Source organism: Haemaphysalis longicornis, unplaced genomic scaffold (assembly GCF_048455015.1).
Source record: "Haemaphysalis longicornis isolate Haplotype H1 unplaced genomic scaffold, Haemaphysalis longicornis Haplotype H1 scaffold_2, whole genome shotgun sequence".
NCBI lineage: Eukaryota > Metazoa > Arthropoda > Arachnida > Ixodida > Ixodidae > Haemaphysalis > Haemaphysalis longicornis.
In genome coordinates, this window is record NW_027526295.1 from 136,849,889 (window position 1) to 136,874,584 (window position 24,696).

The 24,696-nt window shown below is 45.8% G+C and overlaps 1 protein-coding gene across 1 annotated transcript in view; it reads left to right on the forward strand.

The window, feature by feature from the left end:
- Positions 1-10,632, forward strand: part of LOC144168309 (phospholipid-transporting ATPase ABCA3-like) — an 84,263-nt gene extending 73,631 nt beyond the window's left edge. Inside the window, exons 18-20 of the mRNA XM_077697319.1 lie at positions 5,584-5,757; positions 7,432-7,654; positions 10,368-10,632. Coding sequence (XP_077553445.1) covers positions 5,584-5,757; positions 7,432-7,654; positions 10,368-10,616 — 646 coding nt within the window. The 3' untranslated portion in view covers positions 10,617-10,632. The remainder of the gene's footprint in view (positions 1-5,583; positions 5,758-7,431; positions 7,655-10,367) is intronic.
- Positions 10,633-24,696: the final 14,064 nt, after the last annotated feature.

The window sequence follows — 24,696 nt, forward strand, 5'->3', positions numbered from 1 at the left end:
AGGGGCTGCGGTGCCCCTCATGACTAATTTCGTTGTCAAAGCCTGGATGATACTGGAACTAGTCAAGAAAGGGCCCCACAGCCCTCTCGGCGCGAAAGTAGGAGCAATGCCACCTGTGTCAGGCAATGGTATACAGGCGGCGTTCGTTATTAAACGTACGAAAATTGCAGAAATAACACAAACAAAAGATACAAGAATAACAACAAAACACTAGCAATCACTGCTCTGCACTTCCGACAGCATTGGCGTTGAGTGGAACTGCTTTCATTTTAAGTGAAGAGCACTTTAAGGTCCAGCGTTGTCGTCATAGCTCGTTCGCTGTCACGCTGGCTAGCCACAATAAGGCGGTGAAGCCATTTAATGGAACCCAAGCGGATCCCCATGGCGTAGCGGTGTAACTGACCCAAACTGAGGCTTCGAAAACAAGCGGTTTATAGATTCATAACCGTTCGAAACTCTTGAACCGCTGGCGCTTATCATACGTCTCCCCGTTGTTTAGCGCAAAGAACTCTGCAGGTACATTTGAGTGCAAAATCGTGGTAAATAACGGGCAGTTCCTGCGTCTATTTAGGTAGAAGGTTCCGTTGGGTTGGTTTTTACGATAATAACCAAAAAAGTGGCTGCCAAAAATCGACGCGTTGCAAGCTGCGAGTAAGGGTCTGCACGTGCGAGATGACAGCAGGTACAAAAAGAACATAACTCCAGCTTGCGTTGTTCCAGGTAGGGGGTGCAAGAGTACTGCGAAGGCCGGAAATTCGAAATGCGTTGGACAAACCTCCGTCCAATTCGTCAAGAGAGGAGCGAGACAAGAAGGTGAAGAGAGTGAGGTGTGGTAGCAGTGAGGGAATAACGGCACCATAGACCATTATGGCGAATCACTTCTCTGCACTTCCGACAGCTTATACGTTGAGTGGAACGGGTTCAACTTTTTATCAGGGACCCCATGGTGTGGACCAGCATCTTTTACCTGCCTAAGGGCTGGTGATGGGACTCGCACTGCGGAAGTTACCGCCGTTATTGAGGTTATGGCTCACTCCAGCTGTATTATATATTTCACTGCCGCAAAACGAAGTACAGTCCTGGATCCACGTTGTATCTTTCTTTTCTTACTTTGGGTAGGTTTGTTTTAAACCAGTTCATGCGAACCGACTTCATGACGATTTTACAAGGCGCGAAGGCAATCGTGGACAACTAAAATCGGCTTGGGTTTCTATTTTCCATGTTAAGATTTTCCAGCTGGCACAAAAAGGTTACAAAACGCTTGTGATGGGATGTCCGTGAACGGGCATTACGCCCGAGTTTCGCGGCTATCAAATGTTAAGAAAGTTCTGACAGCTGTGGCCGCTTCTCGTGCTGGCTTTCCTGTTTAACGAAACACACTTCGTGATTACGAAATAGGACACGAGAGAGTCAGGACTTTTAACAAAACAGGGGATCGGGTCGTATTCCTTAATTCTTCCGAACTAAGCGTGTACCTCATGGATATGGAAATATAAATTTGGTGCGTACCTGGTGGGTCTGATACACAAAAGAACTGGGAAACTGGTATTGGGCAAACAGACTGGGATGTATATAGTAACACAGCAAAGAAGCGAAGGGGCTAAATTAGAGATCTCACTGTATTACATCATTTTATATGGACGGGGAAACCAAAAAGGCCTGGCCAATGTATTGGAAGCTACACACGCGCGCGCACACTCACAGCACACACACGTACGCGCGCACACGCGCACAAACAGGCACACTCGCACACGCACACACACGTGCACGTGCACACACGCGTGCACACGCGCACACGCACGCACGCACGCACAGCGCACGCACGCACACTCCAACTGGAGCACACAAAGATGATTGGTGGGGCAGAATAGGACGCCGAGCAGGAGTGGCCGGGAGGGTAAGAACGGTTTCTACACGAAAAAATAAACAGCAGCGGAACAACAGCACTGGAGATGAACTTTGAAACCGACGTCGTAGCACGGCGTTCTGTTTCTTGTTCAGATATCAATCTCTATCAACCAGCTTTCTATTGTTCTGAATAGTTACATAGTACATACTTTATCCTTCGGCTTATTACACAGGGCTGAAATCGGCACAGCGAAAATGGGTTTCAAGTAAAAAAAATCCTGGGCCATCTCCACTAAAGTGAAACCGGGGTAGTGGCGAATTATGAAGTTTATCGGTGTATTTAAACATTGTAAGTATCTTTCTTGCCACATGGCCCGCGCTGATTGGGCGCAGGAGAAACGCCGGTGGTAGGTGCAATCGTGTGCTTGCTGATGCGGTGGCGCCACCTCTTCAGGGGTGAGATAGCTCCGCATATTGCGCAGTTTTGATACAAATTTGTTTTCCTGCGCCACGCTGCTCCAAAAGCTTGAAAATTGCAAGAATTGCGCCAAACTGCTTCAAAACAGTCTGAGAGCCTAGGATTTTAACGCTCAAGTCAGTTTCAGTAGGGGAAAATGCATACTGATGGCACAATTTTTCAAGAACCCCAAGGTGATGCTGTTTGTAAAGGTTTAATTGATTTATCATTCAATAAAAATTGGCATTATATTGTCCTCGAGATAGATGTTTCAAAAGTCATGATGTCGAGCTGCACGTGTTATAATATGTGTGTTTTTAAGGTTTTCCCATCGAAAGCCACTGCAAAGTCCCGTAGAAAAAATACTTATGTGTACTGAGGCGACAATAAAGTACTTGTGCAACTTGATAAAAAAACGGCAGTTTTCGGAACGCCGTATCTCCGGAACGACATTACCGAGCACCGCTACCTTGGTGTGGTGAAGATGGGAAAACATGGCCGCCGGGCGAAGCTGTTGCTCGTGGTTCAGGCAGAAGGCTCTTCGCAGATTTATACCGTGGTTTTGGTTGTGGGGGTGGCTGGGTTTACATTTAGTCATCTGATGTGTCGCGGGAAGTCGCGTGACTCGAAATACGGGAGTTCATTGAAAACAACGAAGTTCCCGCGAATTCGCCGTGTTTCGGCCTTGAGTGTGAGGCGCGGTGCGTGCTTGAAGGAAAATTTCAAACTCATTGCGGTGTTATAAAACGCTCAATTATTGCTGCCTTTGACGGCGAGCTTGCGAGCGGCGCGAATGACTCGATCGACAATACCGAAGTGGCCGCGCAGGCTACATCGCCGCAAAACGTTCAAGCAGGGTCCGATAATGGGACGGGCAATTATCGTAAGCTAGTAATAATGGTTCATCGGCCTGAAGTGAAATTTAATGCCAAAAGTGAGGTGGCTTAAACATTAAAAGCTCAAATTACGGTCGTAGTTAGCGTGAACCTTGGAGATTGAAATGGGAGGGCTGGTGGGGTGCGGCGACTGTCACCTCGCTTAGCGCAACTTTTGCCATGGCTCTACAATTGTGCGTAAAGCCGAGTCTGGGATTACATAAATAATTTCGGCATACACATGATAATAAAAGTGCCGTACGATTGCTTAGTTTTTTTTTTTAATTCGACGTTTTCAACGGCATTCCATACTATCTATGCATAGAGCTTTAGAATTTAAAAATGGTTTGTCAAAAGCTAATGCACGTCGTGCCTTATAATACTCTGGTAGAAAAAAATTTCTTGAAAGGCTTTTTTGGTAAGCTAAAACCAATTAAAAAGTGCACTTTTTCCTCCTAGTGGCCAAAAATGTGATTTTTAGGCTCCTAATAAACGTCGAATGGGGGGATGAGCGCAAAAAAAGACGAGGACGGTGGCAGACAAGACAAGCGCCTGTCTCGTCTGCCACCGGCCTCGCTAAGCCCCCATTAAATATGTCCCAACTAGCCCAACAGCGAGTTTTAATAAATGTCGTTCTTCTGCTCCAAATCAATGTTCTTTTGCTCCAAAATCGAGATTTCGCTGCTCTATAAACTGCTCCCAAATCTGGCTCAGCTGTCTCACCCCTGCCTCTTGCGTTGAACTGGATTTAAACAATTAAATGAGAGACGAACTGGCCGTAAGTTGTCTGCATGTCACCCGCCACAGCATTCTAAGAAATATGCTAAGTGGCGCGAGGCGTTGGAAAACGAGTGTCCCAGTGTGTTTTTGGTGCACGTTTTTTTCCCATGGAGAAGAAACGTTTTAGCGCGAGTCATTGGAAAACGAGTGTCTAGGTGTGTTAGTTTAGTACGAGTTAATTTCCAGAAGGAGGCGGAGAAAAGGAGTGTCCCACTGTTTCAGTACCGTGAATATATGAGATGACAGGAGATGCCGACAGCCCGGGCCCCTAAGGGGCTTTGCCCCTAAAAGGATTTTGGTGTTATAGAGATTAGAGGACTTGGAGCGAACGTGTGCCCCTTCTTGTTTTTATTTGGACTTGTGGTTGGGTGATGATATTTATTGGTCCCTCAGCTGCCTATTTCGGACAAAGCTGGGCCCAGAAAAGCTGAGCACGACCTGCACGCCACTACACTGCAAGACAGGCAAGCAAAGAAAGTACGAATATGGCCTTGATATCGGCGGTTAATAAACTTATCCTATTCTTTCATTACACGCTAAAGTTATAAAAAAAACCATTTTCGGTGCCTGAATATTCTGGTAAGGAATTAAAAAGGGGAACGCATAGAAAAATATAATTTTTACTAATGCGTAACAATATCTATAACCTCAATTTTTATCAGGGTATTAGCAGTTGGATGCCATTATTTTGCAGGACTTGAAAGGAGACCGCCTCCAAAATCTTGTTATAAATCTTGCAGCTTGCCTTTTGTTTATTAAAGGTTCATAAGGTCTGGCTCTTGAAGCATACAATGAACTTTTTTTGTAAGTAAAGCAGACTGCTGCTTTATTATGCGCCATTGAAAGGAAGTCGTTCTGTTATAAGTTAAAACTAAGCCCCAGAGAGCATATCTTGAAGTAGGTGTCAAGGTCATTTTTGATGAAGTAGGATTTGGGCGTTCACGCAATATAAAACTAATGAAAAATTAAGCTATAAACGTTAAACGTTTTAGGCCAGATTTATTTCTTCGACCGCTTTAGCCTATGCTCTCACGCGCAAAGCACGCTTAAAATGTTCGCTTCCCATCCGCCGTCATCCTTACAGCTTTGGTGGCGTAAGCAGTGACGACGCAACCAAGTGTCATCGGGGCCAACTTTACCAGATCGTGAAAAGATTTAACCGGTGTGTAAAATAAGTGTGATGTTATCCGAGTTACGGTCTAATATCCTGAATTTTAAGACATACCGAGGCTCCAAACGGGTTTGAAATACGTTTGACGTGATTGCCATGGTGGGTGGGGTGGACAGGAAAGAAGCCAATTGTTTTTCTTTCTGAAAGCTTGGAACATGAATGGAGCTGGAGCGGACGGTTGGGCTAGTAAGCGCGGAACGAGTGACTATTATCAGAGCGAAGACAAGAAGCTTAAAAGGCGGCGCGAACATGATTCTTAAGCAACAGCTTCACACGACCCCACCTTCAGTTGAAATTTAAATAAGTGGTTGCTTGAGTTTAACAATACAAAGCAGCCCACTATCACAGGTAGACAGGGCTTTTTGATTTCCCGTGCCATTGAAACGACCGCTCCGACTGTTTTGGCTCTGCAATACTGGTCAAAATGTTTATGTCGTCTCGCTCAATTCCAGTGGTGGAAACAAGCGAAAGCTGTCGCTGTGCGTCGCAATGATGGGGCTACCTCAAGTCCTGCTGTTGGACGAACCGTACAAGGGTATCGGCAGCTCCGCCCGTCGCCATATCGTCAACTACATCAGCGCCTTCCAGAGGTTGACCAAGGCGTCCATCTTGATGAGCACACACAAGTGAGGCGTCAATATGTAGGGCACCGCAGATTTTTTTAGGCGGCCACGTTTAGTGGCCTCTTGTGCTGAGTAGAAGTGGAAAAATTGCTGAGCAGCAACTGGTTGGCGCATCTACATGGCAACAACCTATTGAGCGGTATCAGAATTAACAGCACTGTCCGCAAACAAGTTGAAGGCGGGCCAAAAAAATGTCGGTTAGTGGACGCAGCATAGCAGTAACAAATGTTGCAAGGCTGGTTACCATGCATAGGTTTTATTTATTAACCCACCTTATGAAATTCAGGTCAAGACAAAATGGGAAAAGCCAAGCGGGCTCTAGCGTAGGGCATAGTAGCTCGACAGAAGAAAGGAATCAGAAATTAGAGGCAAATGAGGATTTAAAATTTTGAAGTAAGACCTGCTTGTTGCGCTCCATTTATGTGCGTATTTGTGAATGGTTTTTGTAGTGTTATCGCTTATTTCTGACATCGTATGACATCAAACTGGGCAGATGAAATGACTTTATTTGATATTTGTGACGCTGTCACTTGCCTACTGGTAAATCCTGGAGTAATAGTCATGTCAATATTTCTAATTCTCAAGTATACCTGAACATTTCCACAACGAGGGCAGTACTAAAAATACTTAAAACATGGTCACTTGATAATGTTGCGCAAGGTATTCGTTTTTGAGGTACAAGTATTGCAGTGGGTATGGCAGTGTGTAGTTTTACCAGTCTTCCACAACGAGGTACGTCATAAAAGTAAGTTAAAGTAATTCTTGTATACTGGCATGCCCCTACTTGGTAGCCACCGAGTCACGGTGTGAAAGATACGAGACTTCACGTGGCTATTTCCTGCTTAAAAAATTACTGCGATAGATTATAAAAGTACCTATCTTTTACATGGTTTGAGCAGTACCAGTCACAATGTCACTTCTACCGTCTGTAATAGTGGCACACTTCGATAATTTTCCATATCCATTGTGAAGTGCAAACTCGGGTTGCATTAGTGTGGTGATTCGAAGCCGTAGCACGGAGTTTCATATTTGAACGCTATGTAGTAACATCTACGTGTTCATTGTTCTTCTCCAAAGAGAGCCATATCATCTCATCGGCCACTGAGAAACAGTGTTAAACGCCTTCATAGGCTAAACATTCCAATTCTGCTTTCTGACAATCATAATTTATACAGATGCGCATCTAGTGCAGCATACGCTCATCGGCGCAGACAGGGGCCAACGAGCAACAAAATACACAAATATGCCTTTTTTTCAAAAATTACATGGTGCCTCTTTTGCACAGTCATATTAAATTGCATTCACGACCGCCATACGTTAGTGGTTGTGGAAAGTGGGAGGGTAAAGTCCCGCATAAAAATATTGATTTCCGAAAATAAGGGTTGTTTGTCAATCAAACCTTTATTTCTAGGTTTGCAATTTGGCCCTCTGTGATCGGATTGCAGCAGTAAACGTGTTCGAAGCGTCTTCAGTGCAGTACGCAGGAGGTTCAATGCCGCGAGGAGTGTTGTATTGTAACTCTCTTTCTGACCCGCAACGCGTGTTCTGACCCAACGCGTGTCAACAGCAACTGTCTGTCCACGTGCTGTGTACTGCCGCGATGCTTTTCCACCCTTTGCCATGGTTAAAGCAGCAGCAAACTTCGTCTAACTTTCCGGGCCACTGGAATTCTTGCAGCATGACCGATGTGGAGTTCCTGTGCAACCGCATCGCGATCTTGACCGAAGGCCGGTTGCAGTGCCTCGGCACGCTGGCGCACCTAAAGGACAAGTTTGGCAAGGGCTACACCATCACCATTAAGACCCTTCCCGATCGGCGGGAAGACTACGACTACCAGTATCAAGTGATCCATGGTGTGTGCCGACTATTTCCCCACGCCGAGCTGGTCCATAATTACGAGGTACTTCCTTACGAACGCCAATATGCACGGCGCTACTTTTTGCTGGGCACGCAGTTAACACTCAAAGAGGCTTTCGTTATAACGGACACTGAAGATATGAGTAAAGTTTTAACGTTTTAAAGATTAAAGTTTGGGGATAAGCAGTTGGGGTTTGAAGTTCGCTCGCCAAGTTCGCAGGTATTCTTTGCAAGGAGTAATCCTGAAAAAGTGCAGTTTTCTGTTCTTTAAGTTCCTTGGTGGTTTGCGGGTGGCCGCAGCAATAGAGTTTTAGCTGACCGTTTCTGACAGTCCGCTCCGCTCCGATAGCAAGCAGGAGCGCCATTGCGCATGCGTGGCCCGCTAGCGCGCTACTGGCGATACCGGAGCGGGGCCACGCTCGGCTAACCGGGGCCTCCTAGCGGACCGTCGCGGCAGCTTACGCTACCGTGCGGAATTTTTGCATGGCTGCCCCCGTGGTGCGAGCGCACTAGGGCGAACTTCGTTTCTTCAGTTGAAACGCGACCGACGAAGACGCGAAAGCGATTCCAAATAGGCAATGGTGCCACACACCTCATAGATCTTTAGAACGGAAGCGAAAAACGTCGACCGAAGCGCGGGGCTGCTTCTATGCAGCGCCGAGAAAGACAGCCTTGGCTTGGCTATTGCAAAGTTTATCGGCTTGTTTGTTGCTATTTAGAAAAATTATACCATGTCGCGACTACATTATACAAAAAAAGGTTAAATGAGGCCATGAAACACGGTATTTTGCTTTGTTTGGGCGACCAAATACAAATTCCTATATTTGCTGTAGGATGAAGTTTTGGTTTACACACGCGCGCGAAACGACCAGTCACGCGAATCATTCCGCGTCGAGGGAGATACGGTTATCGCTTAGCTAAAAGCCTTTATATAGGGTGTCGCAGCTATCATGCTCCCAGGTTTTAAAAAAGAGCAATGGCGTTACTCAAAGAAAACCGAGAGCACAATGTTTCCACGGTGGGAATCAGCTTGAATAAAACGAACACAAGAGGAAGACGTAACACGACCAGCAATGTGTCGTGTTACTCCTTCTTCCTTTTGTGTTCGTTTTATTCAAGCTGATTCCCACCGAAGATGTACCAACTAGCACAGACCAGAGCCATTTTACAATGTTTCCAGTTCAGTGTAGTAGCGGTCAGTAATTTCGTCGTTAATGAGATATAAATATAATTAGTCATCTACCCCGAGAATTACTGTTCTAATCAATAAAGTCTCACTGAGATATTTGTAGGTACCCACGCGAGGCATCTAACTGCGATATTTTCAGCGACAAACTACTTGTGGACTCATTTATTCTGGATAATAACGGAACCTGGCGAATTATGGAGAAAAAAAAACACGTGACGGCGCTGCCGCCCACAGCTTAAAGCAGTGCCCTCAAACAGGGTGCCTCTGAGTTGGCCACAATGAAATAATGACAAGAAAGAAAGAAAGGAAGGAAGAAAGAAAGAAAGAAAGAACACGTGAGCTGTTTAGCCGGGCCTTTGTCCCTCCATTGCGCCAGGAAACCTCGAAGAATGAAACAAAAATGTGGCTAGATAGGTCCCGGGAAAAGAACCCGGGACCTTTACCCCGTGAAACGGCGACCTAAGCACTCGTACACCCCGAAGGCCCGAGAGGTACGGGGTTAGCAGCGTCGGGGAAGAATAACATGTGAGCCATTTGGAAAGGAAAAAGAAAAGAAAAAAGCTTCCCGTGGTCTTAATACAACGGGGCCCCCTCGCGTTATGAAACCGGAGTCTATCCGATTGAGCGGTCACCGCATTCCGAGCGTGCAGCGTTTCCGCTGGGTTCGTAGTGCGGCGTTGGCTTTGGACTTGGCCGCGGGTTGTATCGTGCTTACGCGGTTCCCCTGGGAAGAGACGCATAGCGTGCGGACGAAACGATGCAGGCCTGGCAGTCATGGAGAACTTTCAGCGGAATGTTGGGAAATAAATGTAAAGGGCAACAGCCGTGACTCCGACGAAAAGAGAGGAACCGCCAGCTCTGCTGTTTCTACAAACTTGCACCATTAGTGCAAGCTGCGCCAGTTGGTGTCAACACAAAACTTATACGAACAAATAAAAGACGTTACTGGCAACACCAGGAACCGAACCTGAAACTAATAGTGAAATGGAGGGAGTCTTATCAATCGAGCTATGAGCCAACGCGGACACGGGAGAGACAGACGGCGCACTCACCGAGCACATCTGCGGGTTCACCCCCTGCGTTCTGGCTGAATGCTGCGTTATAGCGTCACGCGACCTTTTTCGCCGCTGTGCGCTCCGCCCACGGCTTGTGTAGTGGGCGTGTGCGCGCCTTGCACATGCGCTAGGAGTTATTAATTGCTGAATTGCTTAGAAACAGTTTAACAGAACTTTAAAAAGGATAAACCAAGGCGTGTACGTCAGGATTAGTGTTTAATGTTTTGTAATATCTTAATTTGTTTTCTGATACCCGATGAACGGAGGCGACATGAGCCTGGTACAACTCAGGGGTAGTAATGATTGCGAAGCCTGGTTGAGGAAAGTTTCCAAAAACACAAGGAAAGCTGCCTCATTCTTAAAAATTCCCATCGACGATTTTGCATTCAAACTAATTTTTACTGGAGACTGAATATGTCATGTGAAGGACAGCGTGTTGGCGCATATTTTATTGTTCTGTGACGTGAGACTTAAAGTCATTGCGAAGACGAGTGTGTTCGAATATTCTGCAGGAGGTGTTGGAGTTCCGCCTGTCCCGAGTGCAGATGTTGTGGAGCGACATGTTCACACAAATGGCACGGATCAAGAAACACTTCAAACTACAAAACTTCTTCATCACCGATACCTCTCTCCAGCAGATCTTTATAAGCGTCTCGCGCAAAGAGGCCACCCAAGCAGCCGTCGCAGCGGCGGAAGCCGCCGTCGCTAAAGCCAAAGCTCCCACACTCCCACCCAGCGTGGCGTCTGTACTGGGGATATAATTTGAGTTAGAGGAAAATAAACGCAAGAAAAAGTTGTTCGGGTTGGCTGCTTCATTATTTTTATAACTGGGCATCCAATGAAAAGTAAAAAAAGTAATTGTAGCTTTTCTTTGAACTTGCGAATTTCTGGTGTGCCAATGCACGATACATTAGGCATATGCTTACCCCCTTACGTATTGCGAAAGGAATCGATTTAGAACGACGCTTATACCAAAACAAACTCTTCTTAAAGAAAAAAATTGGAGCATTTACGTTGTTGTGGTATATTAGTGCAGCGAAAAATCAGTTTCATCTACGTCATGAATGGGAAGCTTGTTGCAAAATCGCCGGGCTCTGGTTGTCCTGTTGTGGCTGCAATCCCAACGCCGGGTGGGTAAGTAATGAATGAATGCAACTTTTTAAGATTCATTCATGGAGGACCATGGGGTTATGAGCGCCTTGGTTCGGTCACGTAGGTTCCACGGTCACAAGGGCCAGGGCATTGCTTCTATGGACAGGCTGACAGAGAAATCCTTACAACTGCTTAGTGTGAAACATAGCTTTTGCGGTAAAGTTCACTCCGAAAGTGACTGATCTCCATTGTGGAGGCAGTGCTTTGGTGTGGAAGAATTTCATATGAAGTACCCTGCCGTACTTAATGGCACTTGAGAAGGACGTGCTTCTGGGCGAGTTGGTGCGAACTTTGCGACATGGTTTTAGTGCTACAAATGGACGAACACAAGATAGAGGACGGGACAGGCGCTGCTAGCAACTGGTTTTATTGCCATGACGTGCAACGAAATATACAGGAAAAAGAAAGAAGCAAGATGCGGAGAAGAGGTGTGCGCAGACCTTCACTAACCAATGTAGGAGGCTACAGAAGGGTGGTGTCAAACCAACTCATCTCGCAGGCATACAAAGAAATACACAGTTCGATAACACAGTCGCCCCCTTTTCTCTTTATGTGATAGGCCTCTAAAAGTTCACGGGCTGTTTGGTCCCGGCTTCTGCCCAGAATTTTGGCCTGGCGAAACATCGGCTTACACGTTGTGCATTTATGCATTTGCGCGTCTCACTACAATAAATGCACAACGTGTGATCCGATGTTTCGACAGGCCAAAATTCTAGGCAGAAGCCGGGACCAAACAGCCCGTGAACTTTTAGAGGCCTATCAAGTAAAGAGAAAAGGAGGCGACTGTGTTAGCGACACGTCTATATCTCCGTATGCCTGCGAGATGAGTTGATTTGACACCACCCTTCCGTAGCATCCTACATTGGTTAGTGGAGGTCTGCGCACACCTCTTCTGCGCATCTTGCTTCTTTCTTTTCCTATATATTTAGTTGCACGTCATGGCAATAAAACCAGTTGTTAGTAGCGCCTTTCCCGTCTTCTTTCTTGTGTTCGTCCGTTTGTAGCGCTAAAACCATGTCGTACTTAATAGCATACATCGCACCGTAAGAGCGCCATAATGGAAAGTTACAGCCTAGCGTGCCGCCGTGTTAACGTACCGTTTCTGTTGTACCGGGACCTTACTGCAAATGCCTGGTGGGGAACGTCGAGGCGGGCCACCGCTTACAAGAACGAATGTTCGAACACGGCGAGGTAAGTTCCCGTACCGGAACGAATGGGTACATGTCCAGCCGGGTCCCGACACTACAGAAACGGTACGGTAACAAGCTAAGCTAAAACTCTATAATATCGGCGATGGGGAAATTTCAGCTATGGAACTATCATCGGCACTGATTATTTTGTGCTACGTTTTAATACGTTGGACTACTTAGACGGTGCGAATGATGAAAGTTCGGTAGAATAAAAGGCAAAACAAAGGAAAGGGTGCAAACAAGCCATTTTTGTTTGCAGCCTGAGGCTGCAGGCCAGATAAAATAAAATGGAGAAGTTGACTGCGAAGCTATTTCTTTACATTACTTTCATCCATTTTGGCGAGGGCCATAGCGTGTTTTGCAAAAATGCAATTTCGTAGTTGCCTAGAGGCGGTGACAGAGTGCTAACACAAGCAAGCACCGGAGTCGCCAGATACCTTGCTGTATACCTCTACAATCTCTCCTATGGGCTAGTTTCTTAAGGGAAAAAAGTCCTGTATCTGCTCGAAGACAAAGCCAGGGATGGGTTCGCTCACTTCGCCATGCGTCGCCAATTTCACTGGTTCGCTGTTTCCTACAAGCGTAGCGTTGCTTTTTTAGCCCAGTGTTTGGGCACCAGCCTGCCTTCCCAACGCTGCTCGTACAGTAGATAAAACTACACAAACGGAGCATTTTAGAAATTTTTTTGGTCTTGTCTCCAGCTAAACTTTCGAAGGAGCCTTACACTACTCCATGGTGCACTTTTTGCACAATATTTTCGTTGGTTGGAGATAAAAATACTGTTTTTACTGTTACTATTTAGTTTTACTATCACTATTATTATTACTATTTGGTATTACTATTATTATTCCCAATTAGTACTAATAAAACACTATTTTACCTATTTTAACTTCAAATGTTGTGCAACAAGTGCACCAAAAGTAGTGTAAGGCTCCTCCAAAAGTTTAGTTGGAGACAACACTAAAAAAAATTTTTGAAATGCTCCGTTTGTGTAGTTTGACCAGCTGTATGGGCAGGCTGATGCCCAAACACAGGGCTAAGAAAGCAACGCTACGCGTGTATACGAAACAACGACCAAGGGAAATTGTGGGCGCAAGGCGAACTGAGCGAACCCCTCCCTGGATTTTTCTTCGCTCAGATAGAGGTCGCTTTTTCCCCTAAAGAAACTAACCAGAAATACATAGGCCGGGCCTATGTATTTCTCCGTTTATGATTAATTTTGTGTTTTTTATTTGTCATTCTTAAGGCTTTTTGTTTGGCTTCGACGCCATGGACACTAACGGTTTGGACACACTACATTGCGAAGAATATAACATTGATAGCAAATGTGGCAAATGTATACGGAAGCTGTCTTCTGAGAAGACACTAAATCACGGTTTTAGGCTTGGAGGAAATAAACTATAGCTATGGCCCTTTTCACTAACTGGGCGGCCTGAGTTGTAAGGGTGCATACGCTTCTGTCCTATCGCAGTGTACGAACAGGATGTATGGTGTTTGCAAAAGTGTTTAGATATTGTCATCATTTTAACGTCCTTTTCATATTTTCAATGTGGTATTTAGAGATTTTTATGTCTGAGTAATGAAGCCTTCTGCATTCAGGTGTCCCAGAAGTGAACTGCAGCCCTTGTGAGCTATGCGGAAGAGTTCAGTGTAACAGGAAAGTCTTAATACACCACAGCTGCTCACCTGGTGGCTGAACTGGCTGCCCTATTTTGCAATGTACAAGTCAGTAATACACGGTACGAAAAAGGGCTTGCGTATTCTTCCGACACTTCCATTGGCCTCACCCGCGCCACCCCCTTGGTAACTCCCGCCTGTTACTGTGGCCTACCAACGAACCGGTATCCTCTGTTCCCATCCTGTTGCCCGTGCGAAAGCACTCCAGCACGTCCGCACCCCGAAATTGCCAGATGAACACGGCCTCCAGCCCTCCTCCGTCTCATATTGGCCTCGCCTGGCGCCGCTGCCCAGCTCGAAGGTACTTCGCCGGCTCTGTCACTTGCCCAGGTAACCACTCGTCCCTCTTGGAAGCAGCCCTACAGAGTAGTATGACAGCTGTGGATCACTTGGCTCAATTACAACAATTGGATCAATATTACAACACCGCGTCCTCACCATTTTTGGATTCTTACGGAGTTCCATCACCACTTCAAGAACTCTGAAAGTCCTTCAGCAATCACCCAGCTATATACAAAATACAACGCATGATCTTCATTCCGACTCGTAATGGTATCCGTTTGGCATGGCTTTCGGGTCACATGGGCCAGGATGGGGGCAACCACGCTGCACACGATGCTGCACGGGATTGTCTCGCTAGTTCTCTCCGTTGGACGACGACGCGTCGCGCCCTTCTCCTGACTCTCGTCTTCAAGTTGACCACGCACGCCATGCCTGGAAAGTTCGTCTTGAGTCCGTGATTTCCGCTGGCTACTTGGTTCTGGCTGCCGCGATACCTCTCTGTGTGAAAATCTTCGTCAACAAAACTATTGCCCAGGGATCTCTCTCACACACAACATGAGAAAATGAAATCACCAATCATGATCACCACCTCCTTACTTGGCCTACTTTTAAATGTCAAGAGTTCGCCACCCTGTAGAAATCCAATCCGTCCTTTACACTGTAAATGTATTTACTACGATTAAAATCAGACAGACTGTTTTTCGGGCAACATATGCTTGAAGGTATTCGAGAACCATTAAGGAGATTCTACTTCAGTTTTTGAGAACTCTGATAGCTCTGACAATCTTGAACCGATAGCGTGAATGAGTGTTATCTCAAATTGTTGTGTTGTCTTTTCCTAAAACAAGGTATTTAACAAATCCCTTGAAGCTACTAGCCCCATTTAAGTACCTAAACATAACCAGTGAAAAGGAGGCAGGACGAGAAAAAGGAGGCACACAAACACCTACAACAACCAACCAACACCAACGCCTAGATCCTTTTGGCTGCTTCTTTTCAAGTACATTATGCACCACCTTGCCCAGCCAATCACTCCTCATTGAGGTGATCGTAAGTCCGAACCAGAAATGAGCATTATTTGCACGCAGCAGAATTGAAATAATGCTGTCTGCAAGCTTCGCACTTGCAGTAATCTGTGTCGGTGTTTGGTGTAACTTCGCCACCACTGCTAAGGTACGAGAAATGACCGACGACATAGCCCGATCACTTAGACATGAGTTGGCGACATTGGTTGACGAATTAGCACGCTCGCTAAGAGAGGAATTGCATCAATTTAAGGGCGAGCTGACAAAAGATAGGCAACGATTCCAAAACGATATGCAACATGACAGAGATCAACTGAAACAAGAACTTCAACAATACCGGCAGGAGTTGTAGGAAGAGCTCAAAAATACCCTCCAATATATGTTCGCGGATCTCGCCAAAGAACTTAAGCAACAGATACGATATGAAAAGCAAGCAATCCCCTATGCCAACACCCATAGTCGCACCCGGACTAGCACGCAGGACACACTTGATGATACCATAGTACACCCATACGCACGCCCTCATCCTCAAACTGCACGCAATAAACCATGGCTACACATGAAAGAAAAGTACAGACAGAACCGATCCGACTCTGGCAGTGGAACTGTCGCAGTTATAACAGAAACGCGGAATTCTCACGCAATTCATACACGCACAAACACACACACCAGATATATTGGCATTACAAGAAACATACGTGGAACCAAAATTAGCAGGTTACATCAGTTTCGTGTACACAGGCTCCCAAAACACTCCTATTAAAGCGGCGACACTGGTTTCAAAGAAATTAACGATAATAAACCATACGCTCAGCACCAAACGTATACCGCACGTGCTGACTGAAATCTTACCAGCGGATAGAAATAAGTCAGCTTCTTTGAACTCAACGTCTATAGTGCGCCTAAAGATAGGACGGACTCTTTTGGCCGACGTTTCACATACGCTCGAACAAAAGCTAAGGAGAGGTTCGATATTTTAGGAGACTTTAATGCAACCCACCCTACATGGGGCTGTCAGACAGAAAACCCAAAGCGCCGGCGGCTAGCTTTAACGATTGCAAAGCATGGCTTGACCATCCAAACTGACCCCACACAGCCGACAAGGGTGGGCAATGGTGTCAGTCGGGACACGTGCCCGGACCTGACACTCATCAAAAATGAGATATTAGGGATGGCGTAACCTGTAACCTAGGCGAGACCCTAGGCAGTGACCATAATATTATAGTAGCTGAACGTATGGCAGCACGATCAAAAATCAAATAGCGCAAAGTAAAAATAACTTACTGGGGCAAGTTCCGGGAACTGCGCGAGCTCCAACGTGATAACGAGCCAGACGAGGATGAAACAAATAGATTAACTCTTCAGAAATGGGTCCGTCAGCTTCAAACAGACTTAAGCTAAACAACCAAAGTCATAGAGACGTCCCCGGAGCACCCGGATGTAGAAAGGCACTTGAGGCAGATGCACCTCTGCGATGTCCGCAATAGCCTGAAAAAACGATGACAAAGGCAAAAACACAACAGAAAGCCGAGGCAGCGAATAGCCGCAATAGCAGCACAAGCAGAAAATTACGCAATGCAACTGACGCGAAATAATTCGAAAATCTTCTGCGATCGCATGCAGGGATCCCTCGGCACGGCTAAAACGTGGGCGCTGCTTAGAACCCTTATCAATTCCAATCAAACAAAGGCAACGAAGACCAAAAGTCTTCAAATGATTCTCAGACACCCGGGGACGAAGCAGGCATTACAGAGGAGCTAAAGAACACCTACTTAGACGCTGGCGCCACAACGTCCGACAAAGATTATCCGCACGCGGAGACCACAGAATTAAAGAGAGGCGGAACAGAGCAGGAGAGAGCCACTCCCCCGGATAGCAAGAAACACCGCGCGCCGGGGGCAGGCAGACGGCATAAAATATCGCCTTCTAAAACATCTCGAAGACAGGTCGAAAAAGGAACTAACCACCTATTATCAATACCACTGGCAGGAGACAACGCTACCACAAGAGTGGTGCCACGCTGACATAACCATGATACTGAAACCGGGCAAGCCACCGTCCCTAAAACAACAACGGCCCATCTTCCTTACGTCGTGCGTGGGAAAGTTACTTGAGTCTATCGTCTTAGCAAGACTGCACCCATACCTAGACGAACGCGCGCCGCTGCCACACACAATGTTTGGGGTTCGACCGGGGTTATCCACACAGGATGTACTAATACAAATTAAAAAAGACGTTACTGACCGAATTAACAACAAACAAACGACAGCCATACTCGCCTTATATCTTAATGGCTCTTTCAACAATGTTGCTCACGGTCTTATACTCGGCAACCTCGCAGGAACCAAGGGTGCCCCAAGAACGCACGAACAATTCTAAAAGATCGCACAGCAACAATACGGGTGGGGGACATTTGATCAGACACCATCCCTCTAGCAGGAAAAGGCACGCCACAGGGGTCGGTTCTTTCTTCAATGCTGTCTAACTTAACAATGAGCTGACTTCCCTCGCCCCTACCCTCATTTTAGATGTCATACCGGGATGATATTACCATTTGGGCCTTCAGCGGCTCTGATGGAGGAATACAAGACGCGTTACATGAAACAGTGAACGCCACCCAACAGTATGCAAGGGCAACAGGACTAACCTGCACCCCACAAAAATCAGAACTGCTCGAAGTCAGAAAATGCCGCTGCAAAACCGACCCACCGCCCGACATTACGGTCACTGTCGAGGGCGCGCGAAATTAACAGATGGCAGACTACGGTTGCTAGGGATGCATGTGAAAACGAACGCGAAGGCCACATTCACCGTGGAACTACTGAAAAACAAATTAGTCAAATATTCCACATGATACGAAGGATAACCAATCGCCCCCATGGCCTTAAAGAAGCGGACGTATTACGCATCGTGCAGGCTCTAATCATAAGTTACCCCGACGCCCTCTATACGGATGCAGAAAATTATCCAGCCATAAACGCCAAGGTGGCAGCGGTAGCCGACTGGCCGGGTGAGGCGATAACATCAGCCACCATACGCTCCGGGAGCAGCACGGAAGCGGAAGAGTGTGCAATAGCACTCGCCCTTCAGGAAACCCAATAAATATTACGTCCGACTCGCAAGAGGCATGCCAAAATTATGCGCAAGGACGTATCTCCGCGACCGCCCATCACATCCTCCAGCGAAACCGACACATTCCACCAGTCCGTCTGATCTGAACACACCATGCTTGTCTACCTTGCAATGAACGCATTCATGCGGTAGCCCGAAGCCTCATCCTCCGGGTGCCAGTGGAAGACCAACCCAAACCAGACAAGACAAAGCATCCCACTCACATACACACATATAATACAATAGTAGAGATTCTTCCGTGGGACACTACCTCCGCCACACGTGCAACTCACTCGTGAGATAGCCGCTCCATGGCGCCAGCTGCAACTAACACGTTTCCTAGCCGCTCACTCGGGCACACATTCTACCCTGCCGTGTATTAGGGAAAGATGCCCATTTTGCTGAGGGCATCGAAACCTGTATCACTATACATGGGAATGCCCCAACACCCGACCTAATTACCAGTTACCTATGCCCAGCCCCCCTCCCCTCTCTGTATGGAAAGCCGCCGTTTCCAGCTCAGCCTTGGACGACCAGCGCGGACTGATCGACCGGGCAAGACGGATCGCAGCAGTAAATGGGGTCCTGGAGTAAGGGCAGCACCCTCTGAGAGCTAAATAACATGACTTTTTAATAACAAAGTTTTCTACTACTACTACTACTTGCAGTAATATCGTCTCCCTTGCACGTGATTAGGGTGCAGCTGTTGCAAATGTAAGAAACTCGAAAAGCAAACTTGGCGATTACCGGATACCGAAGCTGACACGACATCAGCCTTAAGTGGCCATCGAGGTCGGGCCACCTTGTGGCGGTACAGGTGCAGTCGACGGCGCTCTTGTGATATCACCACAGAACATCTTCCGCCGGGTAACAAAGGGTAACATGCTCGAATATAATTCTGAATGATTTTGGGCACAAACAGTGACTACTGCCTCATTTTCCAGTGCAACTTTAGCTGCCCAAGTCGCGCGGTTCCAGCTAACCACGACTATTTCATGTCGCTAGACGTGAAGCAAGGCGTTTGCGAGCAACCCCTAATAACGGGATGTCTTACAGTAATCCGACCTATGGACCACTTTACTGGAGAAACTACTTGCTGGATGCAGCCGAATTTCAGGTAGTACCGGCGCCACTTTGATAATGTTATAATGCCTGCAGTGACTCCGCCCGATTGAGATGCCGCTCCCGCCATTCGCCCAACGCACCTTTAAATTTGGGAAATGACTTCGTCAGAGACGTCATCGCAAGTTTTATGTCCCCAGTGGAGGCAAGTTACAGTCAGTAATAATAATTAGTTATTAGATATAACACCTCTGATTATATCATTGCCCACAACTCACGACGTTGATAATATGCTGATCTGCTGATAACACAGCTTTCGTGCGTATAAAAATTGTTGAATAGTGTAGCGTCATTCAGAAGTAGTACTCGAAGAAAATGCGTGGCCTTTTTGAGTACAGCTAAAATAGGAGCAAAGATAGTGACTTTGAAGAAATTTATCTGCATGCGCGAAATTTGTCCTGAGGAAAACTTCCAGGGCCGTTGTAATGCTATCGATGAAAGAAACTGAATGTACTAAAAAAACTGGGGTAACAGAGGGTGAGTAACTGCTCACAAGGGTAGCGGTGGTGACAAGACCATGTCTGCGAGTGAGCTTCAGTGCTCTTGTCACGGCCGGAACCGGCATCGACGGCTCGGTACTGAGCAACGCGGCTTCCTACGGCATGGTGTAAGATAGTTCCACACCGCTAGGAGTGCTTAATGAGAAAATGTTTAAGCATGTGCGAAAACTGTTGTAAGTTCCCACATCTGGGCTAGTTGGTTCAGTCCCGCTGTTTCAAAGCGGCGCAAACAAAAGAGAACACGAACGGGTGTTCGAGCACGACCCGGATTCAATGTTTAATTTTTGTAAATCAATAATTTGAATCTCATTTTGTTTCAGTAACCTTTGGCATACTGTGTGTACGTGTATGCCTGGCATGCCTGCTTTGCTTGGCTTGGATATAATATGCACAGTACAGAAGATTGCGGAGGCTCTGTTTTGTCAAGAACTCCGAATTCGGCATCTGTAAATTCGCCGACTAATTCTGATTGAAACCCTTTCCTAATACCTTGTAGAGCAAGCCATTTATTGAGCTTCTTCCTGGCTGTGCTGGGTTCATTGCGAAGGAAAATTCAGCCCAATAACTGCAGTCGTCCATTACGTGGTAAGAAAAATTGACGAACCCCACTCCTACGAGAGAATTGACCAAAAGCGTAGTAGCGGCGAGTGCGTCAAGAAATATCAGTCGTAACAACAAAACGTTTGATGTCTTAATCCCCCCGGCGAACACATTTTGATTGTCTATCACGCCATCGGTTCTTGACGTGTGCACACATGAGTGACAACTCATGGTGAGAACTAAGACGACGTACGTGTAGATGTTTGCCGCAAAGTGTGTAACTACCGGCCTGATAGTTTTACAAGGGATGCTCTAAGCAAATAAGAAAGTCCCAGTTGAAGGGCCGTATTTCTTTGTCAACAGTTGTGGCATTCATAATTAATTTTTCTTGCTTAATGACTGGAGTCATTAAACTCCTAATGTCAAAGACAGTTAGTGCAATGAAATAATGGTCAGCGACCTTCTCTTTGATAACGCATCCAAACTTCTCATGTTTCGGCAACCCAGTGACAATGTGATCTACGCAAGTCTGTGTTAATTTGCTACCGAGAATTTCTTCCCTTGTGTAATCTTGTATAACGTTCTCCAGACCATGACTTGCTATAAGGGTGAGGTAATCATTTGCTGCTGGGGTACGTTTGCCAGAAATATTATTGTTGAAGTCCCCAGCCAGTATAACCTTGTCTTCTCTTCCATGTTTTTTCAAGAGGTTTGATAGCTCTTCCAGAAACAATGCAATATTGGTGCTCGGAGGTCTGTACAAGGCATAAACTACAACTTCTGGTTACACTTACTAATGGACACTGCAATGATTTCTGCCTCAGTGACCAGAAGTTCAATGCTTTCACAAAACTAGCCACTTTTAACGAACCCAAGTACACCACCTCCTTTTCTGTGTTGCCTACACAAAGAAAAACACTGAAATTCAGGTATTGTAAGCAACGCGCACTCTTCTTCTGTGATGTTGATCTCCGTCAATATCAGAACGTCTAACTTACGCAGGACTCTACCTAGCAATACAAGTAGCGTGTCCCAATTTTTCTTCATACTGCGCATGTTTAGATGTAATAGTTCTAAAAATAAATCACTGGATTCCTCCTTCGCCCATTCTTGTTTTCGTTTTACCCAATCAGACACTGTTTGAATTGTCTCAGCCATACCTAGACTATTTTGTTTAGGTCATCTTAAGTGCTCGGAAGCATGAGGTGTAGTGCTCGGAAGGGTGAGGTGTAGTGACCACCGTATGGTAAGATCCGAATTAGGCTAGATTTAAGGAGGGACCGTAACGAACTAGTACGAAAGAAGCCGATCATTGAGCTAACAGCAACTCGGAAAGTTGAAGAGTTCAGGATCGCGCTGCATTACCGATATTGAGCTCTAACCGAACAAGCAGAATTTACGACACAGGAAGCCAGCGACAATGTTACACGTATTATCACGGAGTGTCAGTAGAAATCGGAGGTACGATCACTAGACAGCGATACTGGTAAACTTTCCCAGGAGACGAAAGAATGAATCAGGAAACGGCAAAGCATGAAAACATCCACCTCAGCTGACAGAATAAAGCAGCGGAGCTTTCGAAGTTAATTAATCAGCGTAAGGCAGCTGACATACGGAAGTATAATATGGAGGGGATTGAGCATGCCGTAAATAATGGAGGCTGCCTGAAAGCAGCGAAGGGGCGTCTCGGCGTGGGGAAAAAACAGATGCATGCAATTAAAGACAAGCGAGCCAATGTTATCGCAAATAGGGATAAAACAGTTATAGTAGCCGATGAGTTCTATAGAGATCTGTACAGTAAGCGCGACATCCCAATACCTTACAAGGAAGTAGTTCAGAAGAGATAGAAATCCCGCCAGTAACGACAGAAGAAATAAATAAGGCTTTGAAAAAAATGCCAGGTGGCAAAACACCTGGTGCGGATCAGATAACAGCAGACCTTTTGAAGAATGCAGGGCAAATCTTACTAGAAAATCGGGCAAAACATGTATACACAAGGTCTAACGACCGCGAGTATACCGGATTTTAGGAAGAACACGAACATCATCCCAATTCATAAGAAATTCACATGAAGGATATAAAAAATTGCAGGCCAATCAGCTTACCGTCAGTCGTCTACAACGTACTTACCTAGGTAATCGCTAACAGAAGCTCTTCCACATTAGATTTCAGTCAACCTAATGAACAAGCAGGGTTTCGTAACGGCTATTCAAAAATAGACCATATTCACACGACCAATCGAGTGACACAGAAATACATGGAGTATATTCAACCCCTATATATAGCCTTCATAGATTATGAGAAAGCATTTTGAGAAACCAACAGTCATTCAGGTATACCGGAATCATGGTATAGACGAGCATTACGTAAGAATATTAGATATCTACAATCGGTCTACTGCTACCATCGTGCTAAATAAGGACAGCATTAAAATACCTGCAAGGAAGGGCGTCAGACAGGGAGACACAATCTCTCCAATGTTATTCACAGCATGTTTACAAGAGGTATTCAGAACATTGCATTGGCATCGGGTAGGCGTAAAGGTTAATGGAGAATACCTGAGTCACCTCAGATTTTCTGATGACATTACCTTGCTAAGTACTCGCGGGACGAATTGCAAAGCATGACTACCGCACTAGACAGGCAGAGTAGAATCATCGACGTGAGAATTAATATGCAGAAAACTAAAGTAATGCTTAATGACCTCGGGAGAGCACAGCGGTTTGAGATAGGTGGCGAGGCCATGGAAGTGGTACGCGAATCTATCTACTTTGGCCAAGTAGTGACCCCGGATCCCAACCACGAGACAGATAATTATAAGGATAAGAATGGGGTGGAGTGCGTTCGGCAGGAATTTTCAGAAAATGAATGGCAGCGTACCATTGTACCTGCAGAATAAAGTCTATGAAAGCTGCATCTTACCGGTACTCAGCTACGGGGCAGAATTTTGGAGCCTCACTAAGAGGGTTGAGGACGACTCAGCGATCATTGGAACAAAAGATGATAGGTGCAAAATTAAGGGACAAGAAGACAGCTTAGTAAGTAAAGGAAGAAACGCGTGTTAAAAATATAGTAGAAATTAAAAAGATAGGTGTGGTCAGGTCATGTAATACGAAGGCAAGATAACCGCTGGCCATTAGGGGTAACGTAGTGGATCCCTTGAGAAGACAAGCGGGGCAGAGGGCGCCAGAACGTAAGATGGGCAGATGAGATCACGACGTTTGCGGGGATAAATTGGTCGCAGTTAGCACAGGCCCGGGATTGACGGAGGTCCATGGGCGAGGCCTTTGCCCTGCAGTGGGCGCAGATAAGCTGACAATGATGATGATTATGATGATGATGACGATGACTGTTAAGCTGCCATATCACGAAATAAGAGGTATTGCGCTCGAGTTGCTATGGAGTCTTTTATCTAACCGAAGCAGTTTGAAGTTTTTCATCGTATGTTGGCAGATATTGGGTATATAAAATTTGGTGTCCCGAAAAGCTCAATATCGAGACCAAAATAACGTATTTTAAATATCAATTGCATAGTTACTGTCCCACACGCACATGAAAGTGTGCTTCACGAAGATGACACACGTCTTCTTTTCATTGCGGAACGTATCCTCTCTTGCTACCTGAACAAATGCATGGCTCGACAGCCTATCGCGTCGGTTTAGTTCCAATCAGCTTCAGCTGAACATTAAATAAACGATATATTTATTTTTTTGCTCTAGGAAAAAAAACTATTGCTCTTACTAATCCACTTACTTTTGAACCTACACCTTCGGAACGAGATCCGGAACACAAGTTTCTAAATGCAGTCTTTCATTAGAGCAGTGGTTGGGGATGTCATACTACTTATTTAAAACGGAATATTGCGTAACACATTGGCATGTCGAATACATTTAGAGCACTTTTTCTCACGAGAATAAAAAGCAAATTTCTTTTGCCTATGTACACTCACAGTTACATTATTGCTCACTTGTATGGGGAGTTGCGTCAAAATCGTTCATGGTTGGCTTGAATCGCATGTAAAAGTATGGTTTGCGGTTTACCCATTATTTCTCAAGCTATGCCAACACATTTCTATACTTTCAACGAGATTGCATACATGATGTCTAGCCTTTGTTTAATCAACGACTGGCTGAAACGATTTTTGTGGAGTTCAAAGCATATGAACTTTTATTTTTTTACACTAACACTGATGTGGCATATAATATCCGGATAAAAACATAAAGGTACAAACGATAATGAATT